We start from the raw sequence: 24,020 nt of genomic DNA, 5'->3' as shown, positions 1-24,020 counted from the left end.
CATGCTTTATGCAAAACTGAGAGTTTGTAACAATTTGAAACAATATATGAAATTAGAATTAAGAAAATATACGACTTTATGCAAATTACATGCTAATGAGTCGGTACAGAATAAAATAAATACAGCATGTTAAACCATTAATTTAAAGTCAGGTGGTCATATTGTTAACATATATTGATGTTTTATGCAGAACTGGGAGTCTACACTGAAGAGTAAGTGTAAGCGCCCACACACACACACCAGGGGTGGTAACAGAGTAATTGGGATGACATGATCATGAACAAAAAGTAGGGTAACTATTTACTAAGTTAGGTTTTATCGCAGGCATGTTGTATTCAGTAGCCCCTCTGAATAGGACTAGAGTGCAGACGAGAACACGCACAGACAAACACTTCTCAGCATCCCTACACACTCACCAACACACGCACGCACACTACTAGTCACTATTACAAAACTTGTACATGTATTACCCATCTACATTACTGTGTGATTCACTAGATTGACTGTTGTGTTGCAAATAGCAGTAAATGAGTAAACAAAATTACAGATTAAAAGAGGGTACTTATGTCAAACCAGACACTTTGAAGTCACAGCAGATTTATCACAGCACTGGATCTGATTGGATAAACCAAATTAGCCTATTTCAAATGAATGGTAAAGGAACCAGATGCACATGTACAACATTAAGTGAGTAAACAAAGACGGAGGTTTAAAATAGTTAGTTTGGCCTTAAAGTATTATGTCAAACCAACCACTTTCATTGCAGGTTTTTTACGACACTCAATTGGATCAGATTGGATAAACCAAATTAGTTCAAATGAATGGTAAGGATTAAGGATGGACATGGTACAAACAACCTAGCTTCTGTCGTTACTCTAAACAGTCCTCCCAACAAAGGCAGATATTAAAAGAGGGCAATTTACACTCACCGGCCAGTTAATTAGGTACACTGTACCGGGTCGGGACCCCCTTTGCCTCCAGAACAGCCTGATTTCTTCGGGGCATGGATTTTACAAGTTGGAAACGTTCCACAGGGATGTTGGTTCATGCTGATGCAATGGCATCACGCAGTTGCTGCAGATTGGATGGCAGTACACCGCCACCAGCCTGTACCTTTGACACCAGTCAGGATGGGTCCATGGACTCATGCTGCTTGCAGCAAATCCTGACTCTGCCATCAGCATGAAGCAACAGGAACCGTGATTCCTCGGACCAGGCAATGTTTTTCCACTCCTTAATTGTCCAGTGTTGGTAATCGCATGCCACCTGGAGCCGCTTCTTGTTTTTAGCTGATAGGAGTGGAAACCGGTGTGGTCGTCTGCTGCAATAGCCTATCTGTGAGAAGGATCAACGAGTTGTGCATTTTGAGATGCCATTCTGCACACCACTGTTGTACTATGCCGTTATTTGTCTGTTTGTGGCCCGCCTGTTAGCTTGCACGATTCTTGCCATTCTCCTTCGACCTCTCTCATCAACAAGCTGTTTTCGCCCAGACACTGGATGTTTTTTGTTTGTCGCACCATTCTCGGGAAACGCTAGACACTGTCAAGCGTGAAAAGCTCAGGAGGGCAGCCTTTTACATTTCTGATATACTGGTTCTGGCGCACCTGGCACTGACCATCATACCACGCTCAGTCGCTTAGGTCACTAGTTTGACCCATTCTAATGTTAACTGAAACAGTAACAGTAACTGAATGCCTCAATGCCTGCCTGCCTGCTTTATATAGCAAACCACGGCCACGTGACTGTCTTAAGGAGCGATCCATTTTCTTGAACGGGATGTACCTAATAAACTGTCCCGTGAGTGTATGTCAATTCAACCACTTAGGCTACAAAGTTGTTTTTATCAAGGCACTGGATTCGATCAGATCTGATTTCACCAAATTAGTTAAATGAAATGGCATTAGGATGGACATGGTACAAACAATCCATCTACTAATCTTAGACTCTAAACAGTTCTCACATAATAACATATGATCAAGTCGGTTTTATCACAACACTTGATCGGGTAAAGAGATTAGATTTCACTCAATTATAGTAGTTCAATCAAATGGCATTAGGATGAACATGGTATAAACACAAACTTACTGTTGTCTGTTAAATAGTTCTCCATTCTCATTGCTCTTTCTCAACTGTCTGGACTTGGAGGGCTTCAAGCCATGCTTGTGACACACTTGGCTTTGCCTAGCTAGAGGAAACATTGGCCTCTTCAATCCATCTGTCATTGCTTTTGTCCTTAAGTGTTTTTTTTTTGTTGCCGTCACTTAGCTAAACAATTTATTACCGTAGTTTAAAAGGATAATAGCATAATAACTAAGATATAGGGATTTAATCACAATATTTCAATCTGGTAAAATCACAAGAGTTTCAGAAAAAAATATCTAGTGTGGGAATGATTTGCTTTGGGAATGATTTGCTGTGGGTCTGTCGTGTCTGAAAGGACTGATGGTTTGGTATGGGGAGAGATGCATAGCTGCGTGTTGCATCTGGGTATGTTCTGAATGGCACCCTATTCCCTATATAGTGTAGACCTACTACTTTTGACCAGGGCCCATAGGGCACCCCACCTCAAAATGTGCACAGTCTCACACAATAGAATAAGTTTGAGTCATCTTATAAAGTAATTCACAATGCTTTATTAAGAAGTATAATATACTACTGAGATCTGGTATTTAGTAAAGAGACTGAACAAAAATATAAACACAACATGTAAAGTGTCGGGCCCATGTTTCATGAGCTGAAATAAAAAATTGCGACATTTTCCATACACACAAAAGCGTATTTCTCTCAAATGTTTTTGCCAGAGAATTGAATGGCCATTTCTCTACCATAAGCTGCCTCTATCGTATTTTTAGAGAATTTGGCAGTATGTCCAACTGGCCTCACACGTGTAACCACGCCAGCCCAGGACCTCCACATCTGGCTTCTTGACCTGTAGGATCGTCTGAGGGGGGTGGGGTGCTGAGGAGTATTTCTGTCTGAAATAAAGCCCTTTTGTGGGGGAAAAAATTATTCTGATTGGCTGGGCCTGGCTCCCCAGTGGGTGGGCCTATGCCCTCCCAGACCCACTCATAGCTGCACCCCTGCCCAGTCATGTGAAATCCATAGATTAGGGCCTAATTTATTTATTTCAATTGACTGATTTCCTTATGAACTGTTACTCAGTAAAATCTTAGAAATTGTTGCATGTTGCGTTTATATTTTTGTTCAAATAAGTTGTTATCTTACATGTCCAAGCAGGAATGCATGATTCAAAATATTTTGATATGCAACCTAATCCAGTGATTGTCATGAATGGCTTGACAATTAGGCAGTTTTTTTTATATTTTACTGTCAAAATAGGGCTCCAGAATGTTCTGTTTTGTTCAATAGAGATGAATTTGCCTTCATCTTTATGTGCATTAACATTATATACAGGCCTAATTCAATTGGTGCTAATTCACCACCTGAGGAAGTAGAAACTCAACACATTAGCTAGATCGCTAACTCTAAATATAACACCTACTCCTAGTAGCCATGTAAATGTAACAGTAAATGTAATTTCCCCCCCAAAATGAGTCCGAGTGCAATGAGGTTAGTGCACTTGCGATGGCCGATGCGCAATTTCACGCGCTCTGTATTTCAAAAGGTAAAACAGTGCTTTGAACTCAATAATGATAGTTGAGAAATAACAATTATACCTACAGAAGGCTGAGACCCTCCTCTCTTTAATATGGACTAGTTGCTTCCAAAGTTATATTTTTCCCCCCGCAATTGCATTTTGAAATGTTATACAATCACGAGGGGCACATGAGGGGGGAGAGTGAGTGAGAGGCGCGTTCATTACAGCATCCTGTCCCAGCGAAACAGGCAGGCACAGTGGCAGGGAAGACACTTTTATTACAGGAATCATGAGGATAATACACTTTACTGTTGAACAAATTCATGATTTTATCTGCACCAAAAATGTGACGTTTTGATTGAGGTGACCAGGTAGACTATGCAGCTCGCACCAGTGCAAGCAATTAAAAATGAAACTCGCACAGCCAAGTTAAAATGTCGCAAAATGTGACTAAATGGTCACACTCTGGTGTCCTGCCTATGGTTTCTATTCACTCCATCTGCACTTGGTGACCCACTCGTGATGTTTAACTATTTGAAAAGCCGTTAAGAGTCAGTGTAGTAGAATTCTTGAGACTTTGTGATGAAATAGGCCTATACCTACTCTTGCACCACCACTATGCACCATTTATTTATTTAGGCCTGGAAGTTAACCCTCTTAAACAGCCTTTGTCTAGCAACATCGCAACAAACCAAACACTCGACTAACACCTCTGTACTTGTTTTGAATGTTAAACGCAGTCGAGTGTGGTTTCTGGTTTTAGCCTATATGACGGGACGAGAGCGAGTCGGGCTGAGAGTTGAAAAAACCCCAAATAGTAACGTGAAGCTACCTTTTCATTAAAAAGGGGGGGTTGAGATTGGTTAATGTCAGACCAGTTTGTGTTAGATTCTGTTGTGCGACTTCGATTCTGCTGGCACTGACTGGCCCCCTTCTCGCACCTCTCCGACTTGACAGTGAACCAGTGAGTGAGTGAGAAAAACTTGGGCCTCACTGAAAGTGTTTCATAACATTGACTAACAGTAACTGACCAACGCTTTGGCTGAACCAAGCCAGTGTCTGAATGTGACCTATGTTGTGAAGGAAATGTAAATGTTTTCTGACCCAATACTTAAATCAAAATGGATTATTCTGGCTTGGACAAGGCTTACTTACTTAAGCTGGACAAAACCCTAAATGAAACTAAAAACCTTGGTGGATTTTATTTGATTTTCTATTTACATTACATTTTACATTTACGCCTTACATCGTACATTTACATCACCCCATTTTACATACTGAAGGATTGAGAATAGGCACAGATTAAGCATTGCCCTATCTGTATCCTGTATCCGTTCTATTGTGCTGTCGTCCAACGAACGGTAGTTCACATCAGGTACCACCGTACAGTAGTTGTTCACCTCAGGTCTCCAACGTAGAGTAGTTTGCCTCATGTTGCCAATTAAATAATCTGAAGTGGTCAGGTTGTCAAACCAGACAGTATCAATCTATCTCAGAAGTGTGCCTGAGGCTGGTCTAGCGGGTAATGCCGCCGCCTCCAGCACATACACGTCACCATTCAGCGTGGGCACGTATCCCGGCCCTACTACTACTCTGCACCTCTCTCCCTATCAGTGTCTCCCTGCTCACCTATCAAAAATACAGTGAAAAAAAATATATTTAGCTATCTCCAAAGTGGCCAGGTAGTCAAACTAGACATTATCAATCTATTCCTGAACCAGACAGCATCTACAGTGCATTCGGAAAGTATTCAGACCCCTTTACTTTTTCCACATTTTGTTACGTTACAGCCTTATTCTAAAATGTATTAAATACATATACTACACACAATATCCCATAATGACAAAGCTAAAAACAGTTTTTAGAATTTTTTACAAATGTATTAAAAATTAAAAAAAACAGATACCTTATTTACATCAGACCCTTTACTATGAGACTCGAAATTGAGCTCGGGTGCGTCCTGTTTCCATTGATCATCCTTGAGATGTTTATACAGCTTGATTGGAGTCCACCTGTGGTAAATGTAATTGATTGGACATTGATTTGGAAAGGTGCACACCTGTCTAAAGTCCCACAGTTGACAGTTCAAGTCAGAGCAAAGCTAAGAGGTCGAAGGTATTTTTCGTAGAGCTCCGAGACAGGATTGTGTCGAGGCACAGATCTGAGGAAGGGTACCAAAAAATGTCTGCAGCATTGAAGGTACCCAAGAACACAGTGGCCTCCATCATTCTTAAATGGAATACGTTTTGAACCACCAAGACTCTTCCTAGAGCTGGCCGCCCGGCCAAACTGAGCAATCGGGGGGTGAAGGGCCTTGGTCAGGGAGGTGACCAAAAACCCGATGGTCTCTCTGACTGACTGAGCTCCAGAGTTCCTCTGTGTAGATGGGAGAAACTTCCAGGACAACCATCTCTGCAGCACTACACCAATCAGGCCTTTATGGTAGAGTGGCCAGACGGAAGCCACTCCTCAGTTAAATGCATATGACAGCCCGCTTGGAGTTTGCCAAAAGGCACCTAAAGGATCTGACCATGAGAAACAAGATTCTCTGGTCTGATGAAACCAAGATTGAACTTGTTGGCCTGAATGCCAATTGTGTAGTCTGGAGGAATCCTGGCACCATCCCTACGGTGAAGCATGGTGGTGGCAGCATCATGTTGTGGGGATGTTTTTCAGCGGCAGGGACTGGGAGGCTAGGATCTGTACACAATTTCTGGAAGCTGAAAATGTCCCAGTTCTGCCATGGCCTGCATACTCATCAGCACGTTGGGATGCTCTGGATCGACGTGTACGACAGCATGTTCCAGTTCCCGCCAATATCCAGCAACTTTGCACAGCCATTGAAGAGGAGTGGGACAACATTCCACAGGCCAGAATCAACAGCCTGATCAACTCTATGCGAAGGAGATGTGTCCCGCTGCATGAGGCAAATGGTCTTCACACCAGATACTGACTGGTTTTCTGATCCACGCCCCTACCTTTAAAAAAAAGGTATCTGTGACCCACAGATGCATATCTGTATTCTCAGTCATGTGAAATCCTTAGATTAGGGCTTAATGAATTTATTTAAATTGACGGATTTCCTTGTATGATCTGTTACTCAGTCAAGTCTTTGAAATTGTTGCATGTTGAGTTTTATATTTTTGTTAAGTATAGTTTACTACTTTTGACCAGGGTCCGTAGGGAATAGGGTGCTGATGAGCCTGTTGATTTATGACATGGCCGCCTCACCTCACAGGTAGAGTCAGTGAGTGGTGATCTCAGGTAATGAACCTGGTTATGTCCCAAAAGGCACCTTATTCCCTATGTCGTGCACTATATTGGGAATAGGGTGCCATTTGAGACACGCCCCCTGTGACTTGATCCGCTCACCCCCTCCTGTGAGAGAACCATCGGTGTGCGGTTGACACACAGGAATTGTTTGTCTTTATTGTTACCTTCAACAACAGTCCTTTTAAACCTGAGTGACATGTTGAACTTTGACAAGCCATGAAACACCTCATTTTCAAGCATCTCGCACTCCACTGACTCGACTCAAGCAACTGGAACCGTGTGTATCAAGCATCTGAGTAAGAATGCTGATCTAGGATCAGGTCCCCTGTCTATAATCTTACTCATTATTATCTAAAAGGCTAAACTGATCCTACATCAACACTCCTACTCTGAGATGCTTGATACATATGGCCCTTGATCTGACAATGTGCTTTCTTTCTGAGGTGCGTACTCAGTTCGTACCCTTGACATGGTGGCCTCACTGGCCTTGATCAAGGAAACGTCCTTCTTATTCCGCAGGTAATAATTAACTCAGTGTCAACAATGGCCCTCAACAATGTCCATTCATATTGCATGATACCATAAAGCAGTTCGGGATCCATTGTAGTGTTGCACGGTATACCGGTACCACGGTAATATCACGGTACCAAAACGTCATGATACTTATGATGCCAACATTTTAGAATACCGTTGAACCGTTTCATTTGATACTGCTGAATTTTTTGGCCCTACCAATCTAAAGAACCCGCTGGCGCCTGTTACAAAATGTTTATAAAGTCAGTTTTGTTAATAAATTCATTGGAGAAAAAAGAAGCAACAGCAACTAAATCTCTTGTATGCGCCGGTCCAATAATGTCCATTTAACTTTCACGTGTATATCACATGTAGCAGCTGTAATCAGCCAGCCACATCCCCTACCAGCCATTACTCACAGGTTCTCTCCGTCCTCTCTTCCTGCGCATCTATTCCATTCGTTTTTCAAATATAATTTATCCGTGATGGCAAGCAGGGATGCAGACCCTGATATTCTTCTGTTACATGTACATTTGATAGATTGGAGCAGTGTGCAGAGCGACCAAAGTTGATACATTGCATCATTTCATCACCTGGTATAACCAAGAGAACAGGCCATTCTGAGTAGGCTTTGCAAGTTTGCTGTCACACAGCCTCTGCGTGCCAGAGAGAAAAAATGGAGCACAGTACTTCACTTTACAGCAATGAAAACAGCTTGTCTCTAGGCCACCGTTAAAAACATGACCCATATTACCAGAGCTACCTTTTTTTCTTTTACAAATTCGCATGCATTTTATATAATTTTACAAACATGTTGCACTCATCCCCTTTCAGTCACAGAATCAGCCGGACAAGGGGAAAGAGACTTCAAATTAAAACAGATATGGGGACTCTTTTATTCCAACAGCCATTAGTCTGTTGGTCCCTCGAGTATACAGCATATTGCACTTTCACTTTAAATGTGTAGCTGTAGCACTTCGAATTAATTGTTTTGTGTAGTTTCGGTGTTTTCATGTTTTATGTACTGTCTTTTTAAGCACATTACCAAATTAATTTCCCCCTGGTGGGATAATAAAGTTAATCTGAATCTAGGTAACAGTATTTTCCGCCAAAACTGCAAGTGTCCTTCTAAAGCATATAAAGCATGTCTGGATTTGATTAGTGCTTTTATCAGCGTGAAAATTCAAGCATGATGCTACCTGAGCCTGATGAGCTATACATTAAATACATTTTATGAGCCCAAGCCCAGAAAATCCCAAATGATGATCCAATACATAGCATAGCCTATGATATATAGGCTACCCCACATTACACACGGCAGAAAAACATAGAAGGCCATAGATGTAGCTATGCTCTCTTGTGTAAATAAATGAAACAAGCTCCAGTAGGCTAATCTTTCTGAGTGTGGACTTTGTTACTGTATTGGCATTCCACTCTTATATTACCAGGGTTCAATACTGCGACCAAAACAGTCACATTTGCGACCGTTTGAATTGGCAGTAAAACATATTCTTTATTGGTCGCAAGGGTGCCAGTGAAGAAATGTACCTGGTCACATTAGATTTTGGTTCGCAATTTTTCTTTATAATTTTTTAAATTATGATTTATTCATTGTGCAATTGACCAGAAATAAACTACCTTTCTGAAGTGGCAACAATGGCACGGGACTGCCCCTGGCTGTGTGTGTAGAGGCTACACTGTAAAACTTGGGTATAACATTTATTTAATTGTTATTTTTTTGTCACCGATCTACACTGTCAAAGTGGAAGAAATATTCTAACATTTGTAAAACATTTATGAAAAATGAAACACTAATATACAGTGGGGAGAACAAGTATTTGATACACTGCCGATTTTGCAGGTTTTCCAACTTACAAAGCATGTAGAGGTCTGTAATTTTTATCATAGGTACACTTCAACTGTGAGAGATGGAATCTAAAACAAAAATCCAGAAAATCACATTGTATGATTTTTAAGTAATTAATTGCATTTTATTGCATGACATAAGTATTTGATCACCTACCAACCAGTAAGAATTCCGGCTCTCACAGACCTGTTAGTTTTTCTTTAAGAAGCCCTACTGTTCTCCACTCATTACCTGTATTAACTGCACCTGTTTGAACTCGTTACCTGTATAAAAGACCTGTCCACACACTCAATCAAACAGACTCCAACCTCTCCACAATGGCCAAGACCAGAGAGCTGTGTAAGGACATCAGGGATAAAAATGTAGACCTGCACAAGGCTGGGATGGGCTACAGGACAATAGGCAAGCAGCTTGGTGAGAAGGCAACAACTGTTGGCGCAATTATTAGAAAATGGAAGAAGTTCAAGATGACGGTCAATCACCCTCGGTCTGGGGCTCCATGCAAGATCTCACCTCGTGGGGCATCAATGATCATGAGGAAGGTGAGGGATCAGCCCAGAACTACACGGCAGGACCTGGTCAATGACCTGAAGAGAGCTGGGACCACAGTCTCAAAGAAAACCATTAGTAACACACTACGCCGTCATGGATTAAAATCCTGCAGCGCACGCAAGGTCCCCCTGCTCAAGCCAGCGCATGTCCAGGCCCGTCTGAAGTTTGCCAATGACCATCTGGATGATCCAGAGGAGGAATGGGAGAAGGTCATGTGGTCTGATGAGACAAAAATATAGCTTTTTGGTCTAAACTCCACTCGCTGTGTTTGGAGGAAGAAGGATGAGTACAACCCCAAGAACACCATCCCAACCGTGAAGCATGGAGGTGGAAACATCATTCTTTGGGGATGCTTTTCTGCAAAGGGGACAGGACGACTGCACCATATTGAGGGGAGGATGGATGGGGCCATGTATTGCGAGATCTTGGCCAACACCTCCTTCCCTCAGTAAGAGCATTTAAGATGGGTCGTGGCTGGGTCTTCCAGCATGACAACGACCTGAAACACACAGCCAGGGCAACTAAGGAGTGGCTCCGTAAGAAGCATCTCAAGGTCCTGGAGTGGCCTAGCCAATCTCCAGACCTGAACCCAATAGAACATTTTTGGAGGGAACTGAAAGTCTGTATTGCCCAGCGACAGCCCCGAAACCTGAAGGATCTGGAGAAGGTCTGTATGGAGGAGTGGGCCAAAATCCCTGCTGCAGTGTGCAAACCTGGTCAAGACCTACAGGAAACATATGATCTCTGTAATTGCAAACAAAGGTTTCTGTACCAAATATTAAGTTCTGCTTTTCTGATGTATCAAATACTTATGTCATGCAATAAAATGCAAATTAATTACTTAAAAATCATACAATGTGATTTTCTGGATTTTTGTTTTAGATTCCGTCTCTCACAGTTGAAGTGTACCTATGATAAAAATGACAGACCTCTACATGCTTTGTAAGTAGGAAAACCTGCAAAATCAGCAGTGTATCAAATACTTGTTCTCCCCACTGTATCTTCATTAGATAAATATTCAGCCCTCTAAGTCAATACATGTTAGAATCACCTTTGGCAGCAATTACAGCTGTGAGTCTTTTTGGGTAAGTCTATCAGCTTTGCACACCTGGAAATTCAAACTATTATAATTTATTTTTAACTTTTTACCCCTTTTTCTCTTCCCAAATTTCGTGATATCCAATTGGTAGTTAGTGTTGTCCCATCGCTGCAACTCCCGTACGTCCTCCGAAACACGACCCTGCCAAGCCACACTGTTTGCTTAACCCGGAAGCCAGCCAAACCAATGTGTCTGAGGAAACACCGTACAACTTGCGACCGAAGTCAGCGTGCCTGCGCCTGGCCCACCACAAGGAGTCGCTAGAGCGCGATGGGACAAGGACATCCCGGCCGGCCAAACCCTCCCCTAACCTGGACGACGCTGGGCCAATTGTGCGCCGCCTCATGGGTCTCCCGGTCACGGCCTGCTGCGACACAGCCTGGGATCGAACCCGGGTTTGTAGTGACGCCTCAAGCACAGCGATGCAGTGCCTTAGACCGCAAGTGCCCTTCTTTGCGAGGCATTGGTAAACCTCCCTGGTCTTTGTGGTTGAATTTGTGTTTGAAATTCACTGAGGGACCTTACAGATAATTGTATGTGTGGGGTACAGAGATGAGGTAGTCACTCAAAAATCATGTTAAACATTATTATGCACACAGAGTGAGTCCATGCAACTTAAGTACCGTTTTTGCCATAACAAAGGGGTTGAATACTTATTGACTCAAGACATTTCAAAATGTGGGAAAGGTCAAGGGGTGTGAATACTTTCTGAAGGCACTGTATATTGTGTGTGGTGTTGAGAGGGACGAAGAGATGGAGATGGGAGTTGAAATTGGGATTGGGTACAATCCTAGATCTATAATCAGGGGCAACTATTCGGGTAAAGAGGTTCAGATACGGTGAAATGCACAATGGGACAGTTTGGGGAGGAGAGCATCCAGGAGAGACAAAGCACAGCATTAGGTGTTTCTCATGGGGCTTCGTAACTATCCTCCTCAGTCTTCAGATGGTGTATCAATACACCCAGTCACTACAAAGATACAGGCGTCCTTCCAAACTCAGTTGCCGGAGAAACCGCTCAAGGATTTCACCATGAGGCCAATAGTGACTTTAAAACAGTTACAGAGTTTAATGGCTATGATAGGAGAAAACTGACGATGGATCAACAACATTGTAGTTACTCCACAATACTAACCTAAATGACAGAGTGAAAAGAAGGAAGCCTGTACAGAATAAAAATATTCCAAAACATGCATCCTGTTTGCAACAAGGCATTAAAGTAATACTGCAAAAAATGTGGCAAAGCAATTCACTTTTTGTACTGAATACAAAGTGTTATGTTTAGGGCAAATCCAATACAACACATTACTGAGTACCACTCTCCATATTTTCAAGCATAGTTGTGGCTGCATCATGTTGTGGGTATGCTTGTAATCATTAAGAACTGGGGAGTTTTTCAGGATAAAAAAGAAACGGAATGGAGCTAAGCACAGGCAAAATCTGAGCGGAAAACCTGTTTCCGTCTGCTTTTGACCAGACACTGGGAGATTAATTCACCTTTCAGCAGGACAATAACCTAAACACAAGGTCAAATCTACACTGGAGTTGCTTACCAAGAAGACGGTGGATGTTCCTGAGTGACCAAGTTGAAGTTTTGACTTAAATCTGGTTGTCTAGCAATGATCAACAATTTGACAGAGCTTGAAGAATTTTGAAAAGAATAATGGGCAAAAGTTGCACAATCCAGGTGTGGGAAGCTCTTGGCAGTTGTTCACATTGGCAGTTTGAAGTGACACAAATCCTATTGATTTGCATATCCGATTCGAATGTTCTTTTTCCTGCAGTCTGAACAGCCACATTTCAATCCACCTTCCTAGGTGGTTTGAAGTCAGATACAAATCTGATCCCTGTCCATGTGACTTGTCTGAATGGTCAAATCTGATTTATTTGCCCTCAAGTGGTTTTTAGACTGTTATTCTGCATTTCTGTTGTTTTTTATATTTTTGTTCAGTGTAGTTACTTAAATTACAGCCTCGGCCCCATGCCAAGTAAGAGTAGAGTTGTCAGTTGTGATAACAGAGCTAACTTCCGTATTAGAATAGAATGTGGGCAGCAACCAATGACAGCGACCCTTATTAGAATAGGGCTTACAGCCAATGACAGTGCTCAATACTAGAATGTGGGTAACACCCAGATATGTGGTTGCTGAACCAACTGTCTGCAGAGAGGCATGGGTTTCATCAAACCAAGATACTGTAGATACATAACCACATATTTTGCCGTGAAATAGTTTCTTCTCAATCCAGACTATTTTGGTCTATTTTTATTCTAGGCCTTGGTCTCTTTGCCCTAAAACTGGTTTTGCAATTAAGGTTGTTTTAAAATATTACACAATTCACTTTCTCTGAACTATGCATAGTGTACTGTACAACCATTTCATGAAGTAGCTGTTTGGTAGATTTTATCTATTGTATTTAACCCTTAATCAATGTTGGTCAGTTAAGAATAATTTCTCATTTGCAGAAATAATGAGCTGGCCAAGATATCATCAATATTCTCATGAATCTACTTAGGCTACAGATAGCATCTTAATCAGGATTATGTGGCTCTTGCTCGTGTTCACTGTCTACATTCATTTAATTCACATTCAGTACAACACAATAATTACCCCTGAGGGGATAAATACAAAAGTTGTATTGAATTGAAGATTTTCTTAATGAACTTAAGTAGGCTGTAGTAAGCAAAATAAACGATAACCTACTGCGGTTTATTTCCTTTTTAAATGGTTGAATGTAATTTATAAAAAGCTAAACTCTTGGGGATATACATTGCAGAGCCTAACTGATCATTAATGTGTAGAAAGTTTTTTTTTTTCTTTTTTCCAGGAGGTAAAAAATAACATTGCATGAATAATGTGCTCACTCAGATTATTCCTCAAAAGTGATTGGTTGCTGAATCTTCGTTAATGAAGTCCATAGAAATGAGATGGACAACACACCAAAAAATGTGCAGACCAATAAATGTCTTGACAGAATATTTTTGATGTGCCATACTATCCTTGCCTGAATCCCATCTAATCAGTTTGTCTCCTCCCCTCCCCTCCCTGCTCCCCTGAAGTCTCCCCTGGAATCTGCTCCAGTAAGGACATCCGGAACAACGTGACCAACCTGCGCTCCCTGGAGAACTGCACGGTGATCGAGGGCCACCTGAAAATCATCCTCATGTTCAAGACCAAGCCCGAAGACTTCAGGGGCCTCAGTTACCCCAAACTGACCGTGGTCACAGACTTCCTCCTCCTGTTCAGGGTCTACGGAATGGAGAGCCTCAAAGACCTCTTCCCTAATCTCACTGTGATCCGAGGTAACAACCTGTTCTTCAACTACGCTCTGGTCTTCTTTGAAATGCTGCAGCTCAGGGATATCGGCCTCCAAAGCCTGATGAATATCACTAGAGGAGCGGTTAGAATCGAGAAGAACCCGGACCTCTGCTACCTCTCCACGCTGGACTGGTCCAAGATCCTGGACACGGTGGAGGACAACTACATCGTAGCCAATAGGAATGACCGGGAGTGCGGGGACGTGTGTCCCGGGGCGGCCAAGGGGAAGACCACCTGTCAGCAGACCACCATCAACGGCCTCTTCAGCGAACGCTGCTGGACGCACAAGCACTGCCAGAGAAGTAAGTCACTGGGTTCTTATTTAATTTATCCTGTATTTAACCAGGACGTCCCATTGATGTCAGAAGACCTCTTTTACAAGGGAGACCTGACAGTCTTTGGTGCATGATGGAGGGAGTGTTTGTATTTAAATGCATGTAAAATCACACACTAGGATAGATATTTCCTTGTCTGCAGTTATTCCATGTTTTGGATACTCAGTTTTTCCTGCCATAACCTCACCTTGGTAGAAGACCCACTGCTGTGCACAGGGCTTGTACTTGTTTTAATGTGTCAGGTTATTTATATTTTAGTGTTTTGCTATTTATAAGTGAAAGTAGATCAGTGATCTTATCTGATTGAGGTGAATCTGGAAGGGGAGAGGGGTTGGGAGGAAGGGGAGAGGGGGTGGGAGGAAGGGGAGGAGAGGGGGTGGGAGGAAGGGGAGGGAGGGCGGGGAAAGAGAGTGGAGAGAGAGAGGGGGAGCGATCGAGAATGGGGGAAGTGTGTGAAAGAGATCGAGAGTGGGGGAAGTGTGTGTGTGTGAGAGAGAGAGATGTAGAGAGAATGATCGAGAGAGAGAGAGAGAGAGTGTGTGTGAGACGGGGAGAGAGTGGGAGCTCTCAGGTTGCAGTGATGTCACTTAAAATTCAAAGACCATGTCTCCAGGGGAGTCAGATTAAGGAGAAGAGTTGTTAGAAAGCGAGAGTGGAGTGTGTGTGTGCGAGTCAGACAGAGTGCTGTAGTCTTGCCAAGACACTTACTCACTCACTCACCCGTGTCCTTTAGCGTAGGACGGCCAGCTGCAGAGCCAAGAAGTCATATGCTAACTATTAGGGGTGTAACGGTACCGTTCGGTATGGGGGCCTCGGTTCGGTCCGCACTGTGAACCCAAACGAATACATAAAAAAACGAATAATAATAATATCACTAAGCCTATTGGCTATGCCTACACTGCTTTGTAGTGCCTCTTGAGTAAATATGAGCTGAAAACACATTTGAGGCTATTCCATTAAAACAACTAGAGGCTATGTGCACGTTGTACTTCAAATTAAAATCTTAATTGCCGCATTTCAAACTGTGTCTTTGAGGCGCAGCCAGGAACTAGTTCTGTAGGATGGCGAGTGGTGGGGTTGATAAACCTCCATCGTTTAAATCTACAGTTTGGGAACATTTTGGCTGCCCAGTAGATTACAACGGCGATGGACAGAGAGTAGTGGATAAAACGGTTACAGTATGTCGCTCAACGAGAATAGCCTATGCAGCTGCCAACACCTCAAATACGTTGACACATTTACGCCGACATCACCCCAGTATACCAGAGCAAGACGGAAACGCAAAGAGCCAACACAACACCGTCCCCCCTCTGCATTTATGCAGCTGATTCTTACCAGGCCAAAGAAATTACAGGAGCGATAGGTTATCTTTATATTTTGTACAGTCTTTGGTTTATAGCCGAGGATATGCGCCCGTTCTCGGCGGTTGAGAATAGGGGGTTTTAACACCTCGTGGAAAGTGCTCGAGCCACGTTACAAACTTCCCTCTTGCACCCATTTCAGCAAACAGGTAGTACCCGCTCTATATAAGCAGGCCAAAGCCGAAGTTTTCAATGAATTGGCCAATGCGCCCTGTGTTGTGTTTACTTAACAGTGATAGCCCGTCACATTACCCCAGAGTGGGAGATGTACTGTGGTACAGACACGCCCCCTTTATGAGAGTCACAAGTGCACATCTGGCATTGAAGGAGGCAGTGTCATGGTGCGTTCGTAACCAATATGGAAGTGGGAATTTACCACATATGGCTGGGAAAGATCTACTTGAACAGCTCTCCAACTGGTAATTACCAGTGGGAAACTCATGCTGAGCACCCGCTTCTCCCACATGGTGACCTCTGACGTCACCTACTAAGGAAATTGCCTCTAACAGCATTTTCAGCAGTTAAATGCAACAGCAAAACAATTTTTATAAAAAGCAATCAATTAATGTGGTTTTTTAACTATAATTTGTTTACAAGCATGATGGCTGTACTTTTAGTTTATGGTTGACGCAGTTTGTTGGCCATTAGCCAATCAGTGTTTCTCAACGAGTGCAAATCACATGAATGCATCCAACTGGTATTTATGATTTCACAACTGGTCAATTCCCACCTCCCACATGGTTACAAACGCAGCATCAGAGTGGAAACTTGAGAGGCTCAACATAACAATCCTTTCACAACAGACAATGCTAGAAACACTGTGAATGCTGAACATTGTGAAAAGCATTTAATTTTCCCGCTGTACTGAAACCGAACCATGACCCCCAAAACCGCAATACGTACCGAACCGTGGGTTTGGTGAACCGTTACTAACTATGGTTTAGTAAAGTAGGCTGAGTTCAGGTTGTATGTCAAGACTTCAACAATGCTCCTGAGCCCTGGGTTTGATGCAACGCAGCCAAACATACGCACTGTCTGTGTGTTTGTTCTGCTAGACCTGAGAGTGTTGTCTCAGCCCTGTCACACATGACCTTTAGAGAGACGCTGTAGTGGAGTGTAGAGAGACGCACACACACACACACACACACACACACACACACACACACAGGTAATGATGTCACTACTTCTCTAGCCTTATCATTTCCTGAGTATAGAACGACAGACAGGCTGACAGACTAGTAGCTACTGAACCTGAGAAACCCTGGCTGCCTCCCAAATGGCACCCTATTCCCTCTACATTGCATTGGGCCCCCCATAGGGCTCTGGTCAAAAGTAGTGCACTATATAGGGAATAGAATGCCATTTGGGGCATGACCCCTACCTGCTGCTGAGGCCCGTTCTCCTTCTGAAGCGGGTTTGTTGTGAAACCAGGAGCCCAGCCATTCCACATTCACACTGTTCAGTTAGCTTTCAGTCTGAGCTCGGAGAAGAATATATCATATGGGTGTTACTGAAACCCCTCTCTCTGCTCTGCCTGCCTGGCCTGCAGCATTCCATAACACACTGTAGAACACACACACACACACACACACACACACACACACACACACACACACACACACACACACATATATACATATATATCTCACATCATTCCTTTTAAATGAACGTATCGAATCTGTCTGTACTCAATTTCTAGAGCCTGTAGCCCCTTAACCCAGAGTTAGCCAATTACTTGTTTTAGCTGTTTGAATAGTAGCTAGCTCCCTCAGTAGTGAGTCAGGCTCTGGTCTTGTGGTGTGGACCCTGTGGTTTCAGGCCTGCTTTCACTAAAGCAGGGTTCCCCAACTGGCGGCCCGCTGGTGATTTTATTTGGCCCCCCAGGTTTTTGGAGCAAAAAAATTCATTTATTCATTGTTGGACATAAGACTGTAAAAACACCAGGAAATCAGCTCCAAGTGATTTTAATTTAAGAAATCTGTTCCCAAGTATTCCCACGCATAATAGGGAGACACGTGATCGTACACAAATGTAAGGAAGGTTAGAAATGATTATGTTTTAGTCAAACATTATATCTGTTTGGGCTTCTTGTGGCCAATCTGCGGTCTACAAATTCAAGTTCTGGTCCCCCGACATTCCGCTCAAGAAAAAATCGGCCCGCGCCTGAATCTAGTTGATGAACCCTGCACTAAATCTTGAAAAGATCTGTTAAGCCCAGCTCTGACCACACAACATAGAGAATAGGAGAGAGTGTGAGAGAGAGGCAAGCCCTGCCCTGTTCCATACTCTATTCCCTGCCATGGTCCAATATAGACCTCAGACATCCATTGGCAGACAATTCAGTTTCCTAGTAGATTTTTCTATTTAGAAATGGTGTTGCACGGTATACCGAAACTTTGGTACTTTTTTTGATACTAGAACATGAAAACCGTTTCTGTAAAAAAAAAATGTTGTTACTTTCGGTATTTCTGTCAAATGTGTCTCACGGATCAACTCTGTCTATCAGCGCAGTCGATGTCCCCCTCATAGCGCGAAAGCACCGTGCCTCCTCCACTTATCCTGCACTGGGAGTCTAGGCTGCATAATTTTTGCTTCCCACTCATGCTGCACAGAAGTTAACACGCTTCAATAATGTGACACTGTATGTAGACATTTTTTAACTGTTAATTACTGTTTGCAAAACAATTTCCATACAGGCTAGAACACTTTACAATACAAGAAAATACCGGTAGCTTCTAGCTTTGTAGGTTAACTTGCTAGCCTACAGCTGACGCTATCATCAATACACCACCCTATTACTTTGTTTGTGATAATTATGCAAACCATAATACAAAATATGCTTATTTCAAAGCTGATTGCCACCAAAACTTTATTAATTCACTTAATCGGTCTCTCTCACGTCTCTCCCAAAGAGTATCTATTGCCTCCGCGAACTGACTGTGGGAATCTCAGTTGCATACTTCTTCCTTCTCAAAACCCATTGGATGAGAAAGCCAGAGGTCCCTCCCATCTGACCCTCTCCTCCAATGGGTTTTGAGAAGGAGGCGAGGAGATAGGATGCGAGGAGTATGCATTTGAGATTCTCCCTAAGTCTGTGAATAGGGTTTCAACGGCCGGCCCCCCTCTTGCCTCGTGAAGGACGTCATTACTGGTAAGAAACAGCACACACTTTTATAACATATGCTACTTCAAATCAAATGTTATTGGTCGCGTACACATATTTTGCAGATGTTATCGCAGGTGCAGTGAAATGCTTATCTTTCTAGCTCCAACAGTGCAGTAATACCGAACAATACAAAACAAACAAATCCAAAATAATAACAATCAAGAAATATCAGAAAGAGCAATGTCAGCTAAAGCAAACTCGAACTCAATGCATACACACACTCCTATTGAATATGCATTCACCTTTATTGTGAAAAGGCCTAGGCTACATCTTGATTTACCCATAAATAGAGATTTACCATTCAAATAAATGATTACCATTGTGTTATGTAGGTAGATTGGTAAAAACAAAGTCAAATTGATTGTATAATTGATTTATTAATGTATACATGGCTGTCTCTGAAAAATGTTGACGTAAACATTTTCAAATGTAATGATATTGAACTAAAAAGATGCACAATGATTGAGCAGAGTAGTAGGTGAGTTTCTGTCTGGATCAAGTGCCATTCTGTGACTTTGGTTAATATGCCTTATTTTTTTATAGCGGGATCGTTTTGGTGTATTGAGTATTGTGATGGTATCGAGAATCGTGATACTAAACCTGTTATTGGTATCAAAGTCAACATTCGTGACAACACTATTTAGAAATATTCAAATAGGTGTTTATTTTTTTAAATATTCGTAGCACTTTGCATTGGTTTTTTGGTGTAGCAGTTCTCAAACATTGTCTAAACATTGCTAACATGTGGTGATACAGTGTGACTCATAATAAGCGAAATAAGCTTTATATGCATATGGAACATTTCTGGGAGCTTTTATTTCAGCTCATGAAACATGGGACCAACACTATACATGTTGCGTTTATATTTTTGTTCAGTATATTTAGGAGAAGTAAAGGACGGAGGGGGGCATGACTTTAAAAATGGCAGAGTAATAAATCAATTAGTCATGAGCAGTCCAAATGACCGCTTTAGCGGTTCTAGTGTTAACTATGTGGTGACTGTGTTCCATGGGGTTTCTTTCGGGATCTCTTTGTTTTGGTGTAATAATCTCATTGCGGTAGTGACTACTGAGCCGTGCTGTGGTGTTGCGTGACGGTCTGTCTTTCTTAAATGGAGAGAGCACTGCAGCTTCTGTACAGCAGCAGGCCTTTAATGTACAGTAGCAAGACTGTGTCCCAAATGGCATCCTATCCCCTATATAGTGCACTACTTTTGACCAGAGCCAAAAGTAGTGCACTACATAGGGGAAAAGGGTGCCGTTTGGGCCGCACCCATCGAGACTCCAGCTAAATGAGTGTGAGCTGAATGAGCCAGAGGTTCCCAAGAGACTGGTATTTGACACGCATTATAAAATGATCTTCATTATCTTCCCCTCAGAGGAGATTACTCACTCACCCACACACAGCTGAGAGGGAGGGATGGAGAGGGGAAGGGAGGAGGAGAGAGAGAGAGGAAAATATACAGAGGTGGAGAGAAAAAAACCGAGACAGACCAAGAGAGGGAGGGGGACATATCCGGAGAGCGGGAGGGAGAGAGAGACGGAGAGCCTCCTCCCCAGTAGCAGCCAGTGAGCCTGTGTTCCAGTGTTATGGTGAGCCAGTGTTATAAATGTGGTCCATATTTGATTAACTCTAACAGCAGGGGGCTTTACAGAATGGGTTTGGCTGCCGCCCCTCTCCTCTGATAGGCTGAGAGCTCTCCACTCTGGACATGGGGACTTCTCACTCTCGCTTGCTCGCACGGACCCTAAGAATTGTTACAATGTTGGCTGGGTGTTATGTTGCAATCTTGATGTGTTGGTGAGTCCAGAAAGAGTCAGGTGAGGTGAATGGTGATCAAAAATATAGGCCTACAGATGGTCCAAATTTACCCTAATCGATGTCGCATACACCTGCCTCCAACAATAAGAGGCCTGTAGGATGGTCTGGGACACTAAGAATGTCCTGACTGCTAACACATACACACAGCATAAATCACCCAACGTGTGTGTGAGTGAGGATATCCATTGTTTTTTCTAGCTTCTAGATAACAGCAGAGTAGCATGGTGGTGTAAGGGTGGATGTGGGCATTTTTCCTAGCCACCGTGCTTCTACATCTGCATTGCTTGCTGTTTGGGGTTTTAGGCTGGGTTTCTGTATAGCACTTTGTGATATCTGCTGATGTAAAAAGGGCTTCATAAATACATTTGATTGATTTGATTGATGTGTACACACCACTGGCCCCCCCAGTGGAAGGCTAGTTCACTGTGTGTGCGTGCACGTATGTATGTACAGTGAGGGGGAAAAAGTATTTGATCCCCTGCTAATTTTGTACGTTTGCCCACTGACAAAGAAATGATCAGTCTATAATTTTAATAGTAGTTTTATTTGAACAGTGAGAGACAGAATAACAACCAAAAAATCCAGAAAAACGCATGTCAAAAATTTTATAAATTGATTTGCATTTTAATGAGGGAAATAAGTATTTGACCCCTCTGCAAAACATGATTTAGTACTTGGTGGCAAAACCCTTGTTGGCAATCACAGAGGTCAGACGTTTCTTGTAGTTGGCCACCAGGTTTGCACACATCTCAGGAGGGATTTTGTCCCACTCCTCTTTGCAGATCTTCTCCAAGTCATTAAGGTTTCGAGGCGGACGTTTGGCAACTCGAACCTTTAGCTCCCTCCACAGATTTTCTATGGGATTAAGGTCTGGAGACTGGCTAGGCCACTCCAGGACCTTAATGTACTTCTTCTTGAACCACTCCTTTGTTGCTTTGGCCGTGTGTTTTGGGTCATTGTCATGCTGGAATACCCATCCACGACCCATTTTCAATGCCCTGGCTGAGGGAAGGAGGTCCTCACCCAAGATTTGACGGTACATGGCCCCGTCCATCGTCCCTTTGATGCAGTGAAGATGTCCTGTCCCCTTAGCAGAAAAAGACCCCCAAAGCATAATGTTTCTACCTCCATGTTTGACGGTTGGGATGGTGTTCTTGGGGTCATAGGCAGCATTCCTCCTCCTCCAAACACGGCGAGTTGAGTTGATGCCAAAGATCTCGATTTTGGTCTCATCTGACCACAACACTTTCACCCAGTTCTCCTCTGAATCATTCAGATGTTCATTGACAAACTTCAGACGGGCCTGTATATGTGCTTTCTTGAGCAGGGGGACCTTGCGGGCGCTGCAGGATTTCAGTCCTTCACGGCCTTGTGTGTTACCAATTTTTTTTTTTTTTGGTGACTATGGTCCCAGCTGCCTTGAGATCATTGACAAGATACTCTCATTTAGCAGAGGCTCTTATCCAGAGCGACTTACAGTTAGTGAATATATATATATATTTTTTTATACTGGCCCCCCGTGGGAATCGAACCCACAACCCTGGCGTTGCAAACGCCATGCTCTATCAACTGAGCTACATCCCTGCCGGCCATTCCCTCCCCTACCCTGGACGACGCTGGGCCAATTGTGCGCCGCCCATGAGTCTCCCGGTCGCGGCCGGCTGCGACAGAGCCTGGATTCGAACCAGGATCTCTAGTGGCACAGTTAGCACTGCGATGCGGCACCTTAGACCACTGCGCCACTCAGGAGTATGTCGTCAGTCACTTCTTTCTCTCATAATGGTTTTGCTCTGCATTTTCATATATAACTATATCTTTAGGTGTGTAAGTGTGTGTGCGCGCAGTTTGCTTGTTCAGTCAGTTGTTAATGCACACACACCCAAACAGGCCTCCACGTTTCACTTGGTTTCAAAACGTTTCCACCTAGGGATGGGCGATACAGTGAGCTTCAAAAGTATTGGGACAGTGAAATGTGTTGTTGTTTTGGCTTTGTACTCCAGCACTTTGGACTTCAAATGATACAATGAGTATGAGGTTAAAGTGCAGACTGTCAGCTTTAGTTTGAGGGTATTTTCATTCATATCGGGTGAACCGTTTAGAAATTACAGCACTTTTTTCACATAGTCCCCCCATTTTAGGAGACCAAAAGTATTGGGACAAATTCACTAGTATGTATTACTAAAAGTCAAAAGTTAAGCATTTAGTCCCATATTCATAGCACGCAATGACTACATCAAGCTTGTGACTCTACAAATTTGTTAGATGCATTCGCTGTTTGTTTTGGTTGCGTTTCAGATTATTTTGTGCCCAATAGAAATTAATGGTAAATAATGTATTGTGTCATTTTGGAGTCACTTTTACTGTAAACAAGAATACAATATGTTTCTAAACACTTCTACATTCATGTGGATGCTACCATGATTACAGATAATCCTGAATGAATCCTGAATAATAATGAATGAGAAAGTTACAAAAACAAAATTTGGGGGGGAGGGATGATATTTGTGCTTCTAACTTTCTCACTCAGTATTTGATATATATGAGTGTATAAAACATGCCCTTTCCATGACAGACTGACCAGGTGAAAACTATGATCCCTTATTGATGTCACCTGTTAAATCCACTTCAAATCAGTGTAGATGAATGGGAGGAGACAACTGAGACATGGATTGTGTATGTGTGCCATTCAGAGGGTGAATGGGCAAGACAAAAAATTTAAGTGCCTTTGAACGGAGTATGGTAGTAGGTGCCAGGCGCACCGGTTATAGTGTGTCACTGGTTTTTCACGCTCAACAGTTTCCCGTGTGTATCAAGAATGGTCCACCACCCAAAGGACATCAAGCCAACTTGACACAACTATGGGAAGCATTGGAGTCAACATGGGCCAGCATCCCTGAGGAACGCTTTCAACACCTTGTAGAGTCCATGCCCCGACGAATTGAGGCTGTTCTGAGGGCAAAAGTGGGGTTCAACTCAATATTAGGAAGGTGTTCCTAATGCTTTGTACACTCAGTGTGTGTGTTTGACACAGGTTTGCTGTGAAGACACTGAATGCTACTGATTCCTTGGCCTCTTTCTAACAATGTGACCTAGGCTACACACACACAAACACGCAC

At 42.9% G+C, this 24,020-nt stretch overlaps 1 protein-coding gene across 1 annotated transcript in view; it reads left to right on the top strand.

The window, feature by feature from the left end:
- The window catches only part of LOC311126218 (insulin receptor-like), a 56,194-nt gene that overhangs the window by 942 nt on the left and 31,232 nt on the right, over window positions 1-24,020 (top strand). The window contains exon 2 of the mRNA XM_084200230.1: window positions 13,963-14,523. Coding sequence (XP_084056356.1) covers window positions 13,963-14,523 — 561 coding nt within the window. The remainder of the gene's footprint in view (window positions 1-13,962; window positions 14,524-24,020) is intronic.

Source organism: Coregonus lavaretus (assembly GCF_964263955.1).
Source record: "Coregonus lavaretus genome assembly, contig: HAP1_SCAFFOLD_398, whole genome shotgun sequence".
Taxonomy (NCBI): Eukaryota; Metazoa; Chordata; class Actinopteri; order Salmoniformes; family Salmonidae; genus Coregonus; species Coregonus lavaretus.
Note: the sequence above shows the minus strand (reverse complement) of the source record. Positions and strands in the feature narration are given on the sequence as shown.